Raw genomic sequence first — 23,231 nt, 5'->3', positions numbered from 1 at the left:
CTGGAAAGTTCACTGTGCTTACCAACAACATGTCTCAGCTGCACTTCTCTAGAGATCAGGACAGACCTGGGTGACTTCTAAGTAAACTTGCCTTCTTGGCTCCCCTGCCTGCTAATGAGGTGAAGAATGCAGTCACTAAGCCTGTGGTCTGTTTAAAAATGTCAGTCATCTCAGACATCTGGTAGGACTGCACTCAGTTAACCCAGCCTGTGCGATGGCTGGGGCACGGCAGGTAGAGGTAGAGCAAGGGCACTCAGGGTAAGAGATCCGGGTGGCAACTGATAGCAGTTGGGAACTGGGTTTGAAAGGGAGCACGCCTTTGCTTCTCAAGAGCTTTGTTCAGCTGTTCAATACAGCTAAGTTTATTTTGTAACTTGGTATCAGACACTCACCAGTGGTGGGAATAAATCTGAACAGAGCCCAGGGAAGGAGTGAGAGGAGGGCAGGATGATGGGAACATCGGAAGAAACACAAAACCAGCAGAAATTAACAAGAAAAAATACAGGTGGGACCGGAGAAATGTAGGTTCCCACAAACGCTGCTGTGCAGGTCTCATTGCAGACTGGTTGGTCATGGGAATAAATGGCATGATCCTGCTAAATAAGGTTACCTGAACCTGAATTCACAGAAAACCACTGCCCCACTGCGATTAAGGTCTGGGCTGTGCTTTACTGAGCTTGGACAGGGACTTCACAATAATCGCAGGAGCGTGAGGCTAGTGAGGACCTGATGTGGTTATTTTGTCCATCTCCCTGCTCTGAGGCATGTTCTACCTATCCTTGTCAAATTATGTCCTGCTTTTCCTTAAAGTCTTCTATTGTAGGAGATTTCCTCCTGTCCTAGGTAGCCTCTTTGAGTATTTTATTATTTTTTCAGTTAGAAAGTCTTCCTCAATATCTAAACTAACTTTGAAAATCTAATTGTTTAATCTAAGAAGAAATTAGTCTGACTTCTCATTGTCTCTAATAAGAATAGGAGAAAAAAAAAATAGTTGACTGTCTTCTTCTGTGTATTGTAAGAGTTATTCTGTTTCCCTGCAACCTTCTCTTTTCTAGTTTAAATAAACTCAATTCTTCAACTTTTCCTCATGGGTCATGTTTCCAGACTTCATTGTCATTTGGACTGTTGCCATTTAGGTTGCACCTTCCTGGAGCCTGAACTCCAGCCGAGGATTTACTAATAACGAGTCAAGAGGCATTATTTCCTCCCATTTTACTTATCTCACCAGCCTCTTGGTACTGTGGCTGAGAATGAGAGTCACATTTTTGGCAAAAGGAAACTCAACCTGCAGTTTGCTATATCTCCTTTTCTGTCGTACACCTGCTTGGCCACTGCCTCCTCATTTTGTACTTGTTTCCTCCAGCTACTCAGTGCAGCGTTTTACTGAATTTCATATGGTCATTTGAGACTATTTGGTCAACATCCCAAAATCATGCTGCATTGTTTCTTTCTCTCTAAACAGGTGCCTCCATCAGCTCAGTATCATGAATACCTTTCAGTTTTCCTCTCCATCCTGTTATCCAAGCTGCTAACAAAAACATGAACATTTTGTATCCCTCTGGATGGACAGTGAACCACTGACACCTAGTTAGGGTTCAACCTTTCAGCTCATCATAAAAGAATCCTATTTCCCAGTATCTTCATATCTCATGGGAAGCTCTGTCAAAAGCCTAGATGTGCCACATTAGCTGCTTCCCTCTTGTTCCCTGGGGCATCTTCCTGTCAGGAAGGAAATGAGATTGGTTTGATAGGATCTTCCCCTGACAGATCCACGTTAGTTGCTCCTTATCACTTTATTATCCCTTAGGTACTTACAAACTGACTGCTTAAGAATTTTCTCTCACATCCCTCTGTGTATTCAATTTGGGTTGACTGGCCTGAAATTGAGTCCTTCTCTTTTGCCTTTTCAGGTGCCGGCTCCGCAGCTTGGTGGAGTGGGGCTGGAGATGTCCCACACAGCTTGGGGAGCACTTTGCAAACACAGGCTGTGGTGGTAGTTGGGGGCATCCTGCTACCCCACACAGGGAAACTGTTGTGACTCCAGTCCAGAAACTGGAGGTCATATTCCTGTAAGTGAAACACACCTCACCCTGGATGATGAAAATAGAGAGAACTAGTAACAACACCCAACTAATGATACCTCTCTTGAGTTTCCTTCTCCTGGAGACTTACAAGAATCATTGGCTGGTTGCAGGCAATTACCTGCTTATGGTGGATTGCACTTTATCTCTCTGTGTAGAAGCCTTCTGCCCCAAGAACATCCACAAAGGACACAGATGGACTTGGTGTAAGGGCCGGGTGCAAGACCCTTAGAATTAGACGCTGCTTCTGAAAACCAGGGAGTGGAATGACTGCAAGTTTGTCACATCCAGGGAGCTGCATGACAGTGACTGATGTGCAGAACGGTGTGGTGGATGGACTTACCATTGCCCTCTCAGAGGAGACAAAGGGGGACAGTTTACTTATGTTGAAGCTGATTCAATTCAGCCTTTAGACAGTTCAAACTGACAATGCTGAAAAGAAAAGAAGTATATGGATTTTTCCACCACCACCTTGATTTTTTCAGGATTCTCCAGTTTGTGGTCCATTTTTGCTATTTCATGGACACAACTACAGCTCGCAGGACGCCCCCCCCCCAAAAAAAAACAAAACAAAACAAAACAAAACAACTATGCAGCCCCAGGTGCAGTGAAGATGACAATTGCTCTTTGGTTATCCTAGGGCCAGACAGCCTGGCCTCTCCTTGCTCTGTTTCAAAGAGAAGAGACATGGATAAACGCTTTTCTTTCCTCAGTTATCTGCCTAGTGAAAGACACTTCTCCAGGATGGAGCTGCAGATTGAGGGAGACTTGGGGGACTCCAGACATGCTGTGCTGCAGTCCCTGGATATCATTCTCACTCCCACCTTGGGGAAGGAGAATGTAGAAGAATTCCTGATTTGCCATCACTGGGGAAATACACTGTGTGCAAAGACTGTGTCTCTTTATGGAGTTTAAGTCCCCTGGTCTCAACAGTGACAGAAAATTGCTTCCCTGTGGCTGAGCCAAAAAGTGGCTGAGCAAACTCGGAGCCATTGTCTTTATTCACACAAACATGTACTTTATTTCAGGACAATAACACAGCACCCCCCCCCCCAAAAAAAAACAAAACAAAACAAAACAAAACAACTATGCAGCCCCAGGTGCAGTGAAGATGACAATTGCTCTTTGGTTATCCTAGGGCCAGACAGCCTGGCCTCTCCTTGCTCTGTTTCAAAGAGAAGAGACATGGATAAACGCTTTTCTTTCCTCAGTTATCTGCCTAGTGAAAGACACTTCTCCAGGATGGAGCTGCAGATTGAGGGAGACTTGGGGGACTCCAGACATGCTGTGCTGCAGTCCCTGGATATCATTCTCACTCCCACCTTGGGGAAGGAGAATGTAGAAGAATTCCTGATTTGCCATCACTGGGGAAATACACTGTGTGCAAAGACTGTGTCTCTTTATGGAGTTTAAGTCCCCTGGTCTCAACAGTGACAGAAAATTGCTTCCCTGTGGCTGAGCCAAAAAGTGGCTGAGCAAACTCGGAGCCATTGTCTTTATTCACACAAACATGTACTTTATTTCAGGACAATAACACAGCACATTTTTCCTGCCTGGATAAATGGTTGTTTTCAGACTTTGTGACAGAAAGGGAATGGGGGGAGACAGAGCAATTTCAGGTTAATGCCTGAAAAATGTCTCAGACAACACAGAGAGCTGGGGACATGAGAGTCTGGAAGATGTGGGGCTCCCAAGCCTGCCTGCTGCTGCCATCCCTGCCAGGGGGACTAGTTGGAGCCCCCATCTCTCCCTGCCTTGCAGGAATTCATCCTGCATGCTGTTCAAGAGCCCTCTGTTGGCCAGCTGGACTTCTCCAAAGGAGACATCCAGCCCCTTTGTTCTTTCCTTGTAACTCAGGCAAAATTTGAACCAAAGCTGGTGTTTGAGGCAATGCCCAGAGCCAGTGGGAAATTTCAGACCAGATCCACACCTGAAAACCACTGCTCCAGCATGCACCTCCACTGCACTGAAACCAAGCCCAGGCTTGGACAGTATGATGTCCCCAGAGCAGATGCTTCTTTCTGGCACTCTGGAGGTGGTCCCTGGCACTAACGTGGTTGCCCTGGGGTCAGCTCTGCCCAGGGCTGTGACACTCTCCCACCCTTCTCCTGGACAATGTCCCTCTGAGCCCTGTGCAGAGCCGTCTCCCTGGCACAGGATGGCAGTTGCCTTCCCTCCCTTGGCCACCAGAGCTCTGCTCCAGCCAGTCCCACCCCAGTGAGCACAGCGAAGCCAGGAGGCAGAAAAACACAGTCTTACATAAGGGCTTTACACGTGAGAGTAGATTTTCCTCCCTCTCCTGGGAGCCTTATAAAAAGCCTGTGCACAGTGGGGCAGCAGACAGGGCCATGGTGAGAGCTGACTTTAACACTGGCCTGACTTCAAGTCAGTGACTTCATTGAACATTGCTTGACCCCACCAGCAACGGCATTGTGAAAATAGCGTGATCAGATGGAGGAAAAGCTTTGGAAGGATCATTGTGTGCTCCTCAACAAGGATGAAGAAAACGAACTGGTAAGGAGTGAAGGACAGTGCTGGGTTTTACTTTTCTTGTGTGCCTCTCTTCCCACATGCCCATTTTGGATATGCCTCCGCATCTTCTTCATCTTCACTCCCTGTTTGGGCACTGTCTCTTCAACATAGCCTTGATAAAGGCAAAACCCTGGATCAGTCCTTGCTGACTTTGAGATTGATTTTTGCAAAGTAAGAGCTAAGTAAGGAACAGTCTGGAGGCACGAAACATGGAAAACAACTCTTTGCTCACCAGGAGTCATATGGCCAGGGAGCAGTGTCCCTTTTCCCCCCTGTTTGTTCCATTGTCTTTTCCATCCTAATTGTGAGGATCTCTACTAATGGGTACACTTTCCCTTACTGGACCATCATGTGTAAGAAAGAAGTCATAGGGAAAGTGCCTACAAGTTAGTTTTATCCTGGACAATTGTCTGAAGTAGTTATTAAATGACTTTTCCTGAAATTTAAGGGTCTTTGCTGCTTACCAGGTCTAGGAAGATTTGGCAGATGACCAAAGTCTATTGCAGCTGTCATGACAGGAATCCCTTGTTTCTCAGCCTTTTACATCAGCTTTTATGGAACTGATCTGTTCTTACAAGGGTTTTTTATTACTGTTAATAGAATCTACTGTCTTTGATTGTGTTTGATTATTGATTATGTGCAGCAGCCTGGAAGGGCTGCTCTAAGTGAGTGCTTTGCAAACACAATGAGTTGGAAACTCTTCTACCTGCTAACATGGCATGATTACACAGCATCTGGTGAGGGTGCGAGTAAGACTTTCTCCTCTGGCTTTGTGTTCAGGGAACAACTGGAACCCAGATATTTCCAGTGCACAGAGTGGGCACAGAGGTAGATGCTTCCACACAGGGGTAAAATATAGTCCTGCCACTCCTGTATTTGCTAGAAATATGTATGTGTGCTGCATGCACTGGAAGCACAGCAGCACACTCCAAGACAGGAATCTCTGTCCTCAGCAAGCTGAGGCTACTAGGAGGTGCTTCCCAGCATCTCCAGTGTCACTGTTTCCCCAGCCCTGGGGACTGAGGGAGTGCCTCCATCACGGGGATGCAGGTGCTCAGGGCATGCACAGGTGGGAGAGATCCTGCCTTGCAGAGCACACCTGCACCTCTGTATCAGGATTGCTTGCAGGGCTACTAATAGTGGTGGGGCACCAGCTTATCTGGTTGCCTTCAGTCAATTTCTGCTGGGATTTGACTGCTTGTCCTGTGAGCTTGTTTCAGACTGGGGAGCCTGGGCCAGTTGCAGCAGTCTGGATCCAGCACAAAAAGACAGATGTGCTGTGGGAGGTAAGGAGTGAGCTAGGGATCACCTGTGTCATGCTGATTGCTACAGTGTTCTTCAGGGGGTCATTAGCTGATATGCAGGTATGGCCCTCAAGGCCTGCCTCTGCTTGCGCAAGAAGCAATGGGGATGCCAACTCCCTGATGAGGATGGAGGGCCGGGACGGATGGGTGGAGTGAGGCTGTTGCCACAAGAAGCTTTTTAGTTGGGAGACTATGTGCCCTGGATGAGCTGCACCCACTTTCAGGAGAAACTTATCTTGCCATATCCAGCCTGTGGCTGCAACCCTGCTGGCAGAGAAGAGCCGTGGGTCTGCCCTGGGTGCTTCTGGCACAGCCTGCTTTGTGCAAGGATGTCTGCATCAGGCTGAGTGGTGTTTTTCACGTGCATCTTCTTGTGGTTCTTTTTGCTGGTGTGGCCTTGCTTCCAGGTACAGCGCTTCTTGGAAAGCCCTTCTTACTGCAGGCGGGCTCAATGGGGTAAATCAGCCGTGAACATGGGCTCCCTCCGCTCTAGTTTCAGTGCTTCCTCCTAAGCACCATGTGAATGCCCGGTGTGTATTCCCTGAGCACAGGCTGCCCCTGTACCTCGCCCCTGCAGAGCGATCCAGTTGATCAGCCACGTGTTGCAGCCCTATGGGGAGTGACTGCACTGGACAAACCATCTCTGCCCTGGGGGACTTGGGCTCCTGCCCATAACAGCAGGGTTAGGATCCTGCCTGGCTCCACACCAGCACTGGGGTGAGGACCTGGTGCAACCTGGCTGTGCTGGGGTCCCACAACTTGCGGGAGATGTCAGGAGCTCACAGCACCACTCCATTTGTTTACACCATCACTCTTAGACATGTAGAGTGTACTCCTGTGGATTATCTTCCACCATGCCTTATGCATTTTTGGGTTCCTCAGTGGTGGTGCTTGGCATACAGCTGTGTGCTAGAGCCCAGCTTGCTGGCAATGGCCTGTGTTTGGCTCATGTTAGAAACCCCAGATGCTCTACCTGGGCGACTTCTAGGCATGCACTTGCCCAGCCTCATACCCACAGCTCTTCCCCAGCCTTCCTTCCGCCTTTGGCTGCAGATTTAGCTGCTCTCCCATCCCTGTGGGGTGATGGATGAGTTGGGGGTCCCACACATCTCTTGTTATTCCAAGCTCCTTGTTGTCTAGGCCTGCATTCATAGCAGGATTTTCATAAATGCACTCCAAAAGCGCAAGCAAATGAAAATCTCCTTGAATTTCCTTAGTTGTAGATACTGTGGTTTGTCTTCCCACACTGAAAACACCATTTCTAGCTATTGATTTAAACCTCTGTAGCCTCTGAAGGAATAACATCTTGTGTACGGCAGGGCTGCACATCTGAAAGCTACAGAGTTGGTTTGAAATGGATTTTGCTAACCTGGTATAAGGGCTGCATGATTATCTTTATTTCAGTTGAGCTGCATTGATTTCAGCTTAGTTTGTTGATTATGATCAGAGCTCTGATAAATCAAGTTAATTGCTCTCTTAAACCTAAATAGGTGCTTACTCCACTGCCTTTAAATCACTTGAAAATGATATTTGAAGTTAAACCAGTACAATTGTTTGTACAAACCCTCTCCAAGGAGCTTTGCTTTGTAGCAAACTCTATCCTGTAAAGCACTTGTTGTCCTTCTGGCTTTTCTTTGATGTATATTTCAGATGTGGGACTTCCTCATTCTTATTTTTTTAATATAATTTAAAACACCATTCCTTCCCCCTCCCTCTCAACTACATAAGCCATGTCAATAGGTTACACTATCCCACCACATTGTGTACTTTAGTTGGCAAGCTATTCTGGAAAAACTCAGTGTAGTCACAGGTAGTTGTACAAGAACATTTACTTACCACCTCAGCCTGCGTCTGAGGGGTCACTTGATACCTCCTCAGGGGCAAGTGCCTCATGCACCCCCTGCCCTGTGGGTGGGTAGGTAACTGTTATCTGTGGTCTGGGTTGGGTATCTCACCCCAGTGATGGCACAGGATTGCTCCTGCAACTCCTTGCCCAGGCCTGTCCTGTAGCATCCTTGCTGGTGCCAGAGCGATGGGCCAGGCTTGCCTGTGATGCTGCTCCTTCCTCTGCTCGTTCCTGAGTGCAGGTGCTCTCCTGCCCTCGCCATCAGCCCTAGGGTGAAGTTGCAGGGATTGCCTGGGCTGGGCTTTTGGAATAGGGCAGAGAACTGGCAGGTGAGCGGGAAGTGCCCTGTAGGGGGGAACAAATGGGTCGCTGCAGCAGGAATGGAGACACCTGCTGGACAGCAGTGGGTGAACACAACAAATTAAATCTCCTTTTCTAGGTTTTCATCTCAGACTTAAACCAAAATTCTTTTCATAGAACCATAGGATGGTTTGGTTTGGAAGGGACCTTAAAGACTACCTAGTTCTAACCCCCCTGCCATGGGCAGAGACACCTCACACTAGACTGCGTCGCTCAAAGCCCCGTCAAACCTGGCCTTGAATGCATCCAGAGATGGGGCATCCACAACCCCTCTGGGCAACCTGTTCCACTGTCTCACCACCCTCACAGTAAAGAATTTCTTCCTAATACGTTCTTTCTGACTTAAACCAAAATTCTTTTCATAGAACCATAGGATGGTTTGGTTTGGAAGGGACCTTAAAGACTACCTAGTTCTAACCCCCCTGCCATGGGCAGAGACACCTCCCACTAGACTGGGTTACTCAAAGCCCCTTCAAACCTGGCCTTGAATGCTTCCAGAGATGGGGCATCCACAACCCCTCTGGGCAACCTGTTCCACTGTCTCACCACCCTCACAGTAAAGAATTTCTTCCTAATACGTTCTTTCTGTTTAAAACTGTTCCTCCTCATCCTATGGCTTCACTCCCTGATAAGAGTCCCTCCCCATCTCTCCTGTAGGCCCCCTTTAGATATTGGAAGGCTGCTATAAGGTCTCCCTGGAGCCGTCTCTTCTCCAGGCTGAACAACCCCAACTCTCTCAAATAAGCTTTTTCCTAAATAAACTTTTATACAATCTGCCATGGCATGGGTGGCACAAAGTGAGCCCCATCATTGGGGCTGCCTGGGTTCCTGCTTTGGTAACCTGTGGAGAAGTATGAAGGGGCAGACACATGGCTTCTGAGGGGGTGGATGCAGGGCCAGGGTGGCACCTACCAAGGCTGTCTTGCTACCGTGAGAGCTGTGGTCAGGCTGGATGTGGGTGGTATGTCCAAAGGGTTGGCATCCTTGGATGCTGTGAGCCACCAGCTGTGGATGGAGGGTGTCCCCCCTTCCCTCATGCCCAATAGGGTGCCAAGGGGGCTGGAAAATCACCAAGCATGTAGACAAAGATCTAGTTATGCTACAGGCATTAGAGTTATTGTTAGACCTGTGGGCATGTTTAAAGCAAACAAAAGGGTACAAAAATCCAAAGTTCTTCTCAAGGGGAAAAAGTAAGGCTGTGGATTTAACAATCTCCTTCACAGACAATGGAGCATCGCTGAATAAATGACTATGGGGCTATCAAAATGAAAAGCAAGTAGGGAAATCGACAGATGACCTGGGGAATAAGTTGGAGGAAGAGAGTGTACAGAGCAAAAAGATCCCTTCCATGTATCTTGAGAGATATAAGGTGTACGTGGTGGAAGATAACATGTCAGTAGGTATGGTACCTGGTACCCGACAGGAGTTGCTTGGGGCTTGGCAGTGTTCTGTTCCCGAGGCAGATTCTGTGCCTCTGCTGCAAGGTAGGTTTCAGCAGTCAGCACTAAGTTCTCATGGAGCCATTTTCCTCGGTGGCAGGGAGGGCTCTTTGGTGGTAGCACTGCAGAGAGAAGTGTTGCCATGTTGGGTCAGCTGCAGTCGTGATGGTAAGAGCTCCAGACTGGAGTTAATTCTTCATTAATCCTGGGAGAGCTGATGTGAGAACGCTTCTCTGACAGCAGCAACCCAGCAGCACCCTCCTTTCAGCAGCTCTGCTCTATTCTTAACTATGTCTTATCAATCAGCAAAGTTTAAAGCAAACAAAAGGGTACAAAAATCCAAAGTTCTTCTCAAGGGGAAAAAGTAAGGCTGTGGATTTAACAATCTCCTTCACAGACAATGGAGCATCGCTGAATAAATGACTATGGGGCTATCAAAATGAAAAGCAAGTAGGGAAATCGACAGATGACCTGGGGAATAAGTTGGAGGAAGAGAGTGTACAGAGCAAAAAGATCCCTTCCATGTATCTTGAGAGATATAAGGTGTACGTGGTGGAAGATAACATGTCAGTAGGTATGGTACCTGGTACCCGACAGGAGTTGCTTGGGGCTTGGCAGTGTTCTGTTCCCGAGGCAGATTCTGTGTCCCTGCTGCAAGGTAGATTTCAGCAATCAGCACTAAGTTCTCATGCAGCCATTCTCCTCGGTGGCAGGCAGGGTGCTTTGGTGCTAGCACTGCAGAGAGAAGTGTTACCATGTTGGGTCAGCTGCAGTCTTGATGGCAAGAGCTCCAGACTGGAGTTAATTCTTCATTAATCCTGGGAGAGCTGATGTGAGAACGCTTCTCTGACAGCAGCAACCCAGCAGCACCCTCCTTTCAGCAGCTCTGCTCTATTCTTAACTATGTCTTATCAATCGGCAAACTCTCATTTCCAAAAATGACCTTGAGCTGTTATGAGGGAGGGCTTCACTCACCAGCCTTTCTTTTCAATGAACTTGTGCTTCCTGATGAACAAACACCAAGGTCAAACTTGTTAACAAAGAATGCTTTCTCTTTGCTGTGCAGGAGATATTTGGCTACAAAACCCAAGGCTGGCGGAGGGCCTTGTGCATTGCTGGCTACACCTTGTCCTGTGGGGCTCTGCTGCTGCTCTTTTACTGGAAGCCCGAGTGGGATGTGTGGGCAAACTGCATCCGCTGCAGCTTGGAAGAAGCGGACATTGTCCTGCTCAGAACAACAGTAGGTGAACCCTCCTGCCCACTGTTATTTGCAGAACCTATTCCTTTCACAGACAGGGCAGCCCGTCTGTCTTTGTGTGATGTAGCAGGTCAATAACATTTTCCACTATTGGAAGTGGAACAGCAGGGATGAATCAAGCTTCAGAGGACCAAACATTTTTATTTGCAGAGTTTGAAATGATGTGAAAAGACTATGTTTACACTAACAAGAGCACAGGTACTCTGCCTGAAGGCTGGGCACCAGGCAGACTTCAGGCATTGCTACAACCCATCCACAGGCTCCAGCAGCTGCCCTCTGCCAGCGACGTGCTCCGTCACACACCTTGGCTCTTCCCTTCCCTTATGTGCTTGGGGGGCAGCCAACTGGCTTCAGCGGAGAGACCATCTTCAGAATTTGTGGCTGTTAGTAGCCTTTCTGCTTTAAAGTTATTGGAGAATGCCTAGGAGATGGGTTTTAGAGAGCCAGAATTTGGGAATTAGTTATATTCTAAGACTCCATGACTGCAAATTGGAAGCCAACACAATTCTGACAGAACAAATGCTTAAGATACTTAACGCTCAACATTGCAACGGTATTGCTAAAATAAATGCACTCAAACCACTAAATGAGTAATCTGTTGCTCATTGTAACTAATTACATTAGACTAAACTGATTAAGGGACAATTCAGTCTAACAAATGCATATATAGCAGTAAAGCTGAGTTGCTTTTGGCTAGGGATGTATAACAGGTAACACAGGAGTTTTGTAGAGCAAAGTAGCTGTTGCTGAGGACTCAATGTCCACACCAGAAGTATTTCAGAAAGCTTTTACTTCTAGTCTGATCCCATAGAAAATGATGAAAATCCATCCAGTAGCTATTGAAGCACATCTGCTGGTTTAGTTTCATCTTCTCTGAAATTGCTCTGCAGCATAAACCAAAGCAAATGCAGGTGATTGCGAGATTGGCTTCAAAGTGCTTTCCTGATTGCTACTAAAACACTGATACCAACGTCCCTGTTACTGTAGACTTACATTTGCTGTGATTGCAATGATGCCACAGTACTGTAGTTCTCTGGGAATCTCATATATACTTCCCAGAGTCAGGAAACATTATCACAGGCAGCATTTAGGGTTTGTCACTGAATGGCACTCTGTTTCTCTAGGATGAATTTCAGAGATACACCAGGAAGAAGGTCACCTGGATTGATTTGTCCACATTGGCACTGCCTGTGGGTAGTAATTCAGATGGTCCTCTTGTAGCTGATAAAGACTCTGTCATAAACAGAGCCATGATGAAGCAACAGTTAAAGGTAAGTCATCTATAAAATGAAGAAAGATGGCAGGGAGGAGGTGGGTGAAAATAGGAGTCGAGGCACTTGGAGGCTCCCAAGGGTGATCTGTCAGCACCTTCAACCTGCAAATTCTGGTTACATAAGCTCAAGTTTTCTCCTAAAACATGGTAAAGCATTTCTATAACAGTGAGATGGTTTTCCCTTGAATGGCAAAAGGAGTTTTTGCAATTTGGTCTTGCAGGTGAGATCTATCCAGGTGCAGAAAATCCGTTATATTTGGGACTTTCCTGTAAAAGAATTCAAGAAAGTTGGGTGAGTGTCAAGAGACCGTTATAAAACCCTTTGTGGTAGGGGACTCCCTTGTCTGAACTTTCTCCTCTTGTCCTAGATCATTAGAAGACAGCAACACGTGTCACAGCATACACCACAAGTTTGGAGCTGGCCTCACAAGGGAAGAACAGAAGATCAGGTACAGCCTACGTACAAGTAGACGCATGAGCTAATTGTGGTAGTGTGACCTATTAATTCTTCCTTTCAAACTCATGTGAGCTTCCTTTTGCTCACCTAAGTAGTGAGGCACTGCAAACTGTGTGGGTGGCATTCTGAAAGGTGCAAAATCGTTATCTCTTATGCTCTGTTGAGCTCATTATCTTCTCAGTGAAGCCAGGCTAAGTCTGGGGAAAATGCCTCCAATTCCACCTGCGGTTCAGGGCACAGCAAGCCATGGCTGGCTTTCATTGCCATCATCTCCTTAAGAGCCTTATGGAAAACTCATCACAAGGTTTAGCAGCAAACTGATTATCTTTTCAGCAAGAAAACAGCAAAAATCTGCCTCTGTGTAAAATCCTCTTGGATACAACAGCTTCCTGACAAGTTATTGGTCCTGCTCAGCCATATGGTGTCCCCAGGACTTATAACATTAACACTTATCTAAAAAAATTTGGTGCACAGTTTTCCACATGGTCTTACCCTATGTGACTAACCTATAACATGGGGAACCCTTCTCTACCTTCCTACAGGCAGCTGGTGTGTGGGCCTAATGCCATCGAAGTTGAAATTCGTCCTATCTGGAAGTTACTTTTTAAAGAGGTCAGTAAGTCCAACTAGAACTTGGTGGGACACGTTTGAAGTGTTTCAAAGACTTTTGGGCACACTGGGATAGGGTGGTTGATGCTTCACAGAGGAAAGTTGGTGGACCTCCATTATGGCTATTAGCACACATTCCTGACAGAATCTACAAGAAAGAACATGAAGCTAAGAGAATGCTTGGTGCTGCATACTTACAACAGCTAAACGTTTCCCTTATAACAACTCTGTCCCTTCTTGGAGAGCAGTAGTGGGAGGGACTGATGTCTTCCTCTGCTGTAGGCTTTATATTCCTGACTGAATATCTTCCATGAGCTGGGATATCTTGCCTCATCACTGAGCAGTGATTCTGTCCTTTCATGTAGGTTCTTCACAATAATCTGCAGTGAAAATTTTATTGGTACAACTAAGGCACATGTGTTCCTCTTTAATAGCCTTGTTTTAGTAGTCCCAAAGTAGTCCAAAGCATTGTATGAGTTTGCTTCTGGCTTCAACAGCAGAGTAAATTGGGAGTGTGCTTTAGAATGGAGGAAAATATTTGCAAAATTCCTATTTTATAATTGGCTTGTTCACCTAGTAACTTCGTTTTCTCCTGTGACATAGACACAAGACAAGTATTTTCCTGCATAAATAAGGACACATTGCAAGACTGTTCCTCTACAGAGGACAAAACAAACACGTCCTGTGGATGTGAGGAGAGACATGGATGGTTGCTTGCTGAGTTTGCTTATAGAAATGCTGGACATACATTTTTGCCAACCTGTAAACAGAGGCTTTGCATAGAGGATACTGTCATGTCATCTGTGTTCACTATAGTGGATTATGGATGCTACATGAATGTCTCTAAAATGGAAAAGAGCTATGAATGCTGGGACCCCAAGCTGACATGTGTCTGAACTTTAAGTGCAGTCTGTTCAAAACCCTACAAAATACACGAAAAGCTCCAGGGCTCCTGAAATTGCTTGGATTTGATGTTACCAACCTTTCAGTGCCCCCTGGAGATAGTTTTGAAGAGAACTCCAGTGTGGCACTCTAAAAAGTTTATTTAATTTGAACTTTGCACTTCTATCCAAGGCTGAAGCTTCATGCTTGAAATATTAATAGTGGTGCCTGGAGGCAGACTGGTCCTCATAATCTTGAGGTATTTCAGTCCAGATACAGCTTCAGTGTCTGAAGGCTGGCACCCTGATTTAGTGTCTGTCTCTTTGTCCTAGTGAATGTCGAAGAAAGTATTAAATTTTCATTGAGGGACCAAATTTGTCAGATGAATAATTCATTTCAGTTCCAGACTTTATGCAGAAGCTCTTTCAGTGGCTATTTTAGTTATACCAGTTCTACAGAGAAGTCTGTCACTCCGTCAGACAAGCCAAGTGGTGGGCAAATCTCTGAAAAACTTCATCAAATTCTTTTGTTGTTAGTTAGGGAACACAATAACCAAAATTATATTCTGAGACTTCAGTGGGGCTGGTGGCCTTTTTCAGCATAACACATTAAAGTGAATGATGACTGGTATTGTAAGGCTGATGCAATTTAGAATATCTAAAAGTATGGAAGTACAAAGAAATCAAGCCGTCATTTTAGCTGTAGTCTAAGACTGATTACTGACATCCCCACAGGCCATTAGTTCTTCTTTACTATTTTTATTTTTCCAGATAGATATTGTATTCACAGTGACTTTCTTAAATCACAAAGTATCAAAGGCTTTTTTGGGTGTTCAGTCTCCTCCCACATTTGGGTAGTGTCTCCTGTGTAGCAATTACTTAGCATCAGAAATGCTAAGGTCACCTTCGTTAGATGGCTACAGTGGGAAACCAACTGACTTAAAGTCCCTTAACTCTGATTTGAAGTTCTGATTTGAAGCGAGTATGGTTGCTGCTGCATAGTAACTGGTTAGCAACAGCTTTTAATTACTAACACCTTGAACTATGTGTAAGCTGGTAAGTTCAGAGCTGGAGGCTATTAACACTCTGAAACAGCCATGAAAGAATGCTGCCTTGGCATGGCAAAACAACACTTCAAATTGGTGTTTAGGACTCCTGGATGCTGTAATGAAATGTTCTCACCTCTTCCCACACTCCATCTATCCTGACGTGTGATATGTCCATCCCCTGATGTGTGTTGCATTTGCATTTGCAGATTTTAAACCCTTTCTATGTGTTCCAAGCCTTCACCCTCACACTGTGGCTGAGCCAAGGCTACACTGAATATTCAGTGGCCATCATCATCCTGTCGATCGTTTCTGTTGGCTTAACTGTGTACGACCTCAGACAGGTGAGTCTGCTGCACAGCCTGCCAGCTGCTAGCAATTTCATCTACCACAGACACAAGTAGCTATTTATGTGCTCTTTCTGGTTTTCTTATCGCTCTGTATTCTGCTGTATTACTACAGATTTATTCTATAGTAGAGTTAAAAGGGTCATACCTGGGTCTTGAACTTCCTAAGAATTAAAGTAGACTGATACCTGGGGTTTGTAAGACTTTATGAAGGTGGACTATACCGTGACTCTGGTTCCTACTATCATTTCATGGTGATTCACTCTTTTTAAGGTTTGCTAAATGACATGTCTTAACAGAAAAAGAAACATGACTTTTTATTTCTCAAATTTGTTCAACACCTCTGTCATGGATACAGCTGCTTAGAAGAATTTTCTGATAGTCTCAGCTCATTCACTTTTTGACCTAAAACTTTCACCTGTGATGAACGTGAAACTTTCAGTCTCTACGGCAAAGGCTGAGCCTTAGGCATCCTGTGCCTGCCACTGAGTATCCTCATGCAGCCAGATGAGCTTCTTGGTGCTTCCTGCTGGAAACACAGAACACTCTCGCTGGGAGTTGGGAAAACACTTATTTGATTTCGGAGTCCACTTTAAATACACAGGGAAGGCAAAAATCACCTGGAGAAAAGACAAAAAATGTGAAAAAAAGGAAAGAAGGGAAAAAATAGAAACTATGTGAATGAAATCACAGATAGGAAAGAGAGGTAGGAACAGGAGTCTGGCAGGAATGTTTTAGTCTCTCACATCTGGAATTTCAGGTATCACATTCCTCTGCATTGTCAAGATTTAAAAGCAAAATCAAATGGGATTCCCGGGTTCTGTTAAATGTTTTGTTAATTTTCAGGAAAAATATAAGGGTTAGAGGACAGCATTGAGAATTACAGTTCTTGCAGACAGTGTGGTGAGATTAGAGGTGGTAGCAGGGTGAAGGGATGGCAGCTCTGGCTGCACTGACCTGCCTGTCATGCTCATGTGCTGCTTCAGCTCCAGGCACAGCTCGTGCCTTCTTCACTGCTACAATAATTGTTCCTGCACTGAATTACTGGGGAAGAGCAAGATTCAGCCCTTTGAAAGGTTCCTTGAGAAGGTGGTAGAGCAAACTGCTCTGTGAAGTGCTGCCCAGAAGAAAGAAATAATGTCCCCTTCCAGCAGCTGGCTTTTGTTTGAATGGTCTCTGCTTTTCCCTGGGCTGTTAGAGGCTCACATCACATTCCCTGTGTCAGTTCCAGGCCCAGGGGCTGGTGGGGCTTGGGGCAGTATGTGCCCATAGTGCTGCAGAGGCACTCCTGAACACCCTCTGCCTTGCCAAGGGCACGCTGCCTCCTTCCAGCCCTCACCCTGATCTCAGCGAGGACTTTGTGAAGAGCTGGGGCGTTTGCCAGCACAGGTGTGTTGGCTGCATATCACGTTTTTGTATCTCTGACTAATGTCTGCAGGATGACTAGCACTGCCATGTTGAACAAGCACTCGCATCTCTTTGAGCACACCTTTGTACTTAAAGTACTGGTGTCCGTCCTGCTGTTGCAGAGAACAAAGAATGGATATGGTCTGTTTGTCTTTCTTGGGCAAGGCCAGTTTTATTGTGTGACTGACAATTTTGGCAGGGAGAATTGCGATGTTTGGGCTTCCAGATATTCTTCAAACTGTCTTGACATCTTCACATGAACAATGCTAGTGAAGAAATCTGCATTTGGGGATTAGTTTTTTGCAATTATAACTTTTAAATCAAGATAAGGCGTTCTCTCTGATGGCCTTGCAATGACAGTTGACTTCATCATTATCTCAGGATATGTAATTGTCTGAATTAGATTGCAGAAACTGACAGAGCACAGACACACAGCTAAATTGGAATTTCTGTTTTTCTTACTGCAATGGCAGTTTTGTAACGATAGTCTTTACAACTTGGTTGTCCTGTTGATAGTCTCCTAGCAAGGATAAAACTGTTGAGCACAAAGCAACCCTCCACTAAGGATCTGCAGATAGCAGTGCTGCAACCAAGGAGACTTACTCTGCCACGAAGCAGGAATAGCCCCTTGAAGGCTGAGGGAGATTGAGCAGCATGAATCGGAAGGAAACAGAAAATTAAGTCTGTGCTCCCACGACAGCTTGTTCTAGGTTAACTCGATGAACTCGCATCCTGATCTCTAACAAGCGATGTGAAACCTCCCCTGGATCACTCAGCAGAGTTCAGTTTCTATAATGTTAGCATGATCTCCGAATTGTAACCTACTGCTTCGCTTGAGTATTGGTGTTTCAACACTGCAATTGCTTTCCCACCAACAGCAGTCTACCAAGCTGCACGACCTCGTTGAGGAGCATAACAAAGTCCAGGTTACAGTCTGCACAAAGAGTGAAGGTGAGTCATCTGCGTCTCATTTACCTCACCAGCCTGTATAATTAACTAACATGTTGAAATGTACCTGGAATTGCATAGCTCCTGTTGATTTCTACAGCTGAAACATGAAGGGCAAGCTGCAGGGAGAACGGGGCAGAGGGAGGTGAGCCGGGCAGGGCAGGGAGAAGTGTGGGCACAGCCTATGTGCTGCAGTAATGATGCATCTGTATCATTATCATCTCTATCTGTGGCAGCTGTAATGACAGAGGTGAACCTAGTAATTTGTGTTAAGAGTCGAGAATGGCTTGGAAAATTTAATTTCACAAACAAGCAACGAGATAACAACTCTGGCCTTCTGAGACCTGCTTCCCTGCTCTGCTATAGGCTACTTTCACAATCTTGTCAAGTAGCTTGTGAGCAATTTTCAAGGAGTCTAGATATATGTCTCCCACCGAGGTGTGCACTTTCTTTCCTGTATCTCAGTTCCTTGCCCATAAAACAGGGGTAATAGCTATTTTTGTATCCTAAAGATGTTGAGATGGGCAATTGTTAGGGTATTGGGAGATGTAAAGGCCTTGGAGAGGTTTTCTTGATAAGAGTGTTTTATGTTGTTAAGCCAATAAAACTGAAGACAACCATTTGAAGGGAGAAGTTTAGACAAGGGGTGATCTTTGTGCAGTTGCTTTTCAGTCAGTATTTTTTCTAAGAAGCACTGGCCTTAAATCATGCAGTGTAGAAGTTTGGTGATGATGTGTGTGCTTTGAGACTTTTTTTTAATTGCCCAACTAGTGCACAAGTAAAGATCATTTTTGTATTGTTCTACAGGTTGCAAAGAGCTGGAGTCTCGTTACTTAGTCCCCGGAGACATGTTTCTTTTAGATGGCAAAAAGCTCTCCCTCCCATGTGATGCTGTGCTGATTGATGGAAGCTGTGTTGTGAATGAAGGGATGCTCACAGGTGCAGCCTTGGAGTTTGAAATGCTAAAGCTCTGTGCAGATTGTCTGTCAGGGAGATGTCTCTATTTGTTCTGACAGCGAATTGTTTACTATTTATTAGAATAGTTTGCAGCAGGAGGTGGAAAAACTGTGGCTTGAATAATTCGCAGTTGTCTTGGGCTTTTGAACACTGCCATTGTGTAATATGCATTTCATATCCATGTTGAAAACAAGTAAGATTAATATACTGTCAAGTATAGAAAGTGAAACTACTTGCATGCACTGAATATGTATTTTTTGAGTTTTTGGATTCTGATCTTGGAGTGGTTCTGTTCAAGCAGGCAGTGTATGAGCAGAGGGGCCACTTATACCTAAATATGGAGCCACTACAAGGTATGAACTTGGGTCAGGGGCAAATTTTGGCCCAAGCCCATTGATAAAAAGGCTCAGAGACACCATCTAACGTACTCTGAAACTGCAACTGTAATGGCTGTCACCATAAATCCATGTATGTAAGCAAGCTAATTAGCCAGGCAAACCTGAGCACCTAAAGGGTGCTGTCACTTTCTAAACTGCAGATCTGATAGGCGTTTAAATCCCCTTCAAGTGAAGCTGCACGCTGTCGTTCTTAGGTGAAAGCATTCCTGTTACTAAAACCCCCTTGCCCCTCACGGAGAGTCCGATGCCCTGGAAAACCCACAGCGTGGAGGACTATCGGAGACACGTCCTCTTCTGCGGGACAGAAGTCATCCAGACAAAGCCGACGGGCAGGGGGCCAGCGAGAGCCGTCGTGCTGCAAACCGGTATTTCTTTTACCTTTTTCTAACCAGCGGGGGGAAAGGGGCAGCCCCAGAGGCTGGTGGGAGAGCTGGTTTCTCTTTGAAGTCCAGCACAGGTCTGCTGTCCCCAAGAAGTGCTTGCTGTCACCTGATGGCTAGGGCTGGTGCAGTGTTACCCATCCCCAGGCAGCACCGATGCCGTATGACACCACTGTCACCTACACAATATATGGCACATGTCTTCACGCAGGGTTCAATACAGCCAAAGGGGACTTGGTGAGATCCATCCTCTACCCCAAACCAGTGAACTTCAAACTCTACAGAGATGCCTTCAAGTTCATCATAGGCCTCTCTGCTGTTGGCGTGTTTGGACTCATCTACACCGTGTGTGTGTTTGTGTCCCACAAGGTAAGTAGGAGGGATGCCTCCAAGCTGCAGGCGCTGGCTCTGAGCCCTCGGTCACTTGTTGGATTATTGTTCACTTCTGTAATCAGTTTTCAAATGCTGGAATTGGCAGGGGGTGGGGAGAAGAAAGATGGACAGAAAAAAGCAGAATAAAACTGTCATCCCCGGGGCAGAGCTTGGGATGTGTTGCTGCTGGGCAGGAGGGTTGGACCCCCTGAGAGTTCCCACCCCACCACCCTTATTACTCTCGTTATTTGCAGAAGCCGGTGGCAGACGTGGTGGCTATGGCCCTCCTCCTCCTCACCGTGGCTGTGCCTCCCACTATTCCTGCTGCCTTGACAACAGGCACTGTTTATGCCCAGAGAAGGCTGAAGAAAAAGAAGATTTTCTGCATCAGCCCACAGAGGATTAATATCTGCGGGCAGATCAACCTTGTTTGTTTTGACAAAGTAAGGCTCTTCTCGGAGCACTGAAAGATGCTGGGGGCTGTGAGGAACATGAGATTATTTGTGTTTTTTTTTTCCCCATGCCATCTACCCTGATCTAACCCCAGGGAAAAATGCAGGTGCCCAGGGAGCAGGGTCATGCTATGGGCAGGGGGCTCTCCCTTACCCTGCCCAGGAGCTGGGGAAGGACCTCTGGGGATGAGGACGGGGTGGGCAATAGGGTAACTAGATATTTATTTAAATTTAGACAGGCACGCTGACAGAAGATGGACTGGACCTGTGGGGCATCATCTCTTCAGAGGGAAGCCGGTAAGGAAGGATTTAATTTAGCAAGAACTAATCTCCAGTGTAAATGTGCTGCCCAAATGCCTAGTTAAAGGAGGCAGGTGCACAGGGTATGGAGAGCAGCAAATAGCATGCAGAAAGAGATGTTTGAGTGCATCTAGGGAGGCAGAGTGCAATGGGTGTCCCTGCTCAGCTCCTTCCCTCTGAGGAGGGCATCTGGGTGCTGTAAAGGCGAAGCTGTAAAGGTCACTGCTAATTCAAGGCAAACAGAAGTCAGCAGCAGCATGAGTGCTTTTAATTACCCTGAGGGGATTTGGAGAATATGCACAGAGCTTTTCAATTATGTCATTCTCAGCACAGTTCAATAAATATTCTTAATCTAGTCAATAAACCTTTCATCACTTAAATGTTAGGATAATGCTCCTTCTGTTGAAATTAAGTGTTGCTGACTTTGGTGCCTGTCAAATCTCACCTACCTTCTGTAAATGCTGCGAAAATAAATCTGTGAGACCACAGATCAGACCTGCGAAGCTCAAATGTCCTTAGGGTCCTCAAACTCACAGCAGGGTCCATCTCAGTTCTAAGCCCAAAGACCATTGAAATCCTCAAGAAATAACTGCTATCTAAACATTAAATGTGACTATATCTAGAATGACACCATTTAATTCATGTTACTGTAATACAATAACAGACTTCACCTCTGCACTGCATGTTATGCCAAACTCAAAATATTAATCTTTTGCAGTGGCCAGGACAAATCACACACCCCATATCAACTCCCAAGTTTCATTAGTAGTTGTTAATACATCAGATACTTCAACGCCACAGAGATAATCATGCCATAATGAATGAAAGGATTAATTCATAGTGAGAGGAGTGAAATCACATTCCCAATACTTCCTCAAAGGACAGAGAGAAAATTACTATCTGATGCAAATTAATGAGAAGAGATTAATAAGTGTCAACCAATAAAATACTCTTCCAGTGGGACCAAACCGCAGGCACGTAGGATGGTCTCATCTTGCCCCCCCCAGTGCAGCAGGCAGTTCACAGTGAATCAGCGCATGATGAACAAGCTCAGAGCCCACCAAAGGCAGAGAGCTCATGATAGCCCCAGAATGATTTCCATCAAGGTAGCCTTGCAGGTAGTCTCTGCTCACGTGAGCAGCAGAACGAAGCTGGATCCATATATCAGAATAAATTCACATAATAATAAAAAAAAATAAATCCAACAACCTCTGCTATTTGCAGACATGTCCAATCTGCAGCCAGCTGGGAACCAGTGCTGGTGGCTTGCCAAAACGCAAGGAGGAGCTATTGCTGTCTGCATTGATCTCATTAGCCTATTTGCATAATTACTCTTTCTTTAAACGTTCACATTTCTAAACCTATTATAGGAGTAGCTGTCAGCTAAACTGAATACTGTGAGGCAATGACAGTAAAGGAATTTCATTCAACTTGTAAAATATCCTATTGTAGGTTTAATAAGATATAAATGTTTGGTGGTTTTATGTGGTGTTTAGCAGTTTCACGGTGTCTCTCAAGTATTAATTAATTAATAAGCCAATTATGACCAGGCTGAGAACAAGGTATAATTTGCTGGAAACAGAACAGACTTTGATGGCCCAGAGGGACAACAGGTCCCGGATTCATTGTTCCTTTTAATCGAGCTGCGAGCCTTCACACTGCTCGCTTCCAGATGCATTTCACTGTGCCTGTGTTAGTAACAGGGGATGCTAGTGGTGATCAAAGGTAAATAAAATCTATTTAAATTTCTCCTTAACATGCCAGCCTAAATGGTAATGAGTTGTATTTTGGTCTGGCAGACACAGCTTGTCAGCCAGCTAGTTTCTTAGGGGGGAAAAATATGTGTGAGAAGGGAGGATTCTGAAAAATAATCTTCCATGATGAAGGTGGCCCAGCCTTGCACAAGTTCAGTCTGTGCTGTGGGGCCAAGGAGGGAATAAACCTCAAGGCTTCCCACAGAAAGAAATTGGGGCATGAATTTTTGACAGCGTGCCTTGGTGTAACTCCATAGGAGTCAATCAACTTATCCATTTTTAAAACCAAGTTGTGAGGGACGAGCATCTGGTGTCTGTGGCGATGCAGATGTAAAATCTACAGCTGGAAGTGAAGGTCACGCTCCTCATGGCTCTCCCAGGGGTGTTGGTGTTTATCCATCCTGGCGGGTGCACAGCACCAGCCTGAGCCGACGAACCCCCATTCCATACTGCAGCTTCACAAATTTCTCCTAGGGCACATTGCCAAACTTCTTTGCGATCCCTGCTGCAAGTTGTTTCATCTCCAACAGAGTCTTCTCTGCTTTGTCTAACACCAAACAGCAATTGCCAACCAGGACTCCTGTGCCAGCCCCTCCGAGTGTTTTACCGTCTCAGTTACTTCACATCAGGTTGAACTCTTGCCAATTAATTATTGGGTACTTTTTGGCCTCCTGAATACATTTGACCTTTTATCAGCAGGATGCGTCGGGCAGAGTGTTGCTTGCAGTTATTGGGCTCAGCTCCACTGAATCATAGAATCATAGGATGGTTAGAGTTGGAAGGGACCTTAAACGTCATTGAGTTCCACCCCCCTGCCACTAAACCAGATC

The 23,231-nt window shown here is 45.7% G+C and overlaps 1 protein-coding gene across 5 annotated transcripts in view; it reads left to right on the top strand.

Moving 5' to 3' along the window:
* The first annotated feature begins 4,390 nt into the window (after positions 1–4,390).
* The window catches only part of ATP13A5 (ATPase type 13A5), a 35,783-nt gene continuing 16,942 nt past the window's right edge, over positions 4,391–23,231 (top strand). For 4 of the 5 annotated variants that reach the window (XR_001412484.1, XR_001412483.1, XM_014945929.1 and 1 more), the window contains exons 1-13: positions 4,533–4,595; positions 10,629–10,802; positions 11,945–12,091; positions 12,315–12,385; positions 12,462–12,542; positions 13,093–13,162; positions 15,296–15,430; positions 17,719–17,791; positions 18,596–18,727; positions 19,338–19,508; positions 19,735–19,892; positions 20,150–20,338; positions 20,583–20,644. Coding sequence is in view for 3 of the 5 variants with exons in the window: in XM_014945929.1 (XP_014801415.1) it covers positions 4,533–4,595; positions 10,629–10,802; positions 11,945–12,091; positions 12,315–12,385; positions 12,462–12,542; positions 13,093–13,162; positions 15,296–15,430; positions 17,719–17,791; positions 18,596–18,727; positions 19,338–19,508; positions 19,735–19,892; positions 20,150–20,338; positions 20,583–20,644 (1,526 nt within the window). In the remaining 2 variants the exon portion in view is untranslated. Of the gene's footprint in view, positions 4,596–10,628; positions 10,803–11,944; positions 12,092–12,314; positions 12,386–12,461; positions 12,543–13,092; positions 13,163–15,295; positions 15,431–17,718; positions 17,792–18,595; positions 18,728–19,337; positions 19,509–19,734; positions 19,893–20,149; positions 20,339–20,582; positions 20,645–23,231 lie in introns of all 5 variants that reach the window. The other variant, XM_014945928.1, reaches the window with a different exon arrangement.

Source organism: Calidris pugnax, unplaced genomic scaffold, assembly GCF_001431845.1.
Source record: "Calidris pugnax isolate Ruff unplaced genomic scaffold, ASM143184v1 scaffold111, whole genome shotgun sequence".
NCBI lineage: Eukaryota > Metazoa > Chordata > Aves > Charadriiformes > Scolopacidae > Calidris > Calidris pugnax.
Note: the sequence above shows the minus strand (reverse complement) of the source record. Positions and strands in the feature narration are given on the sequence as shown.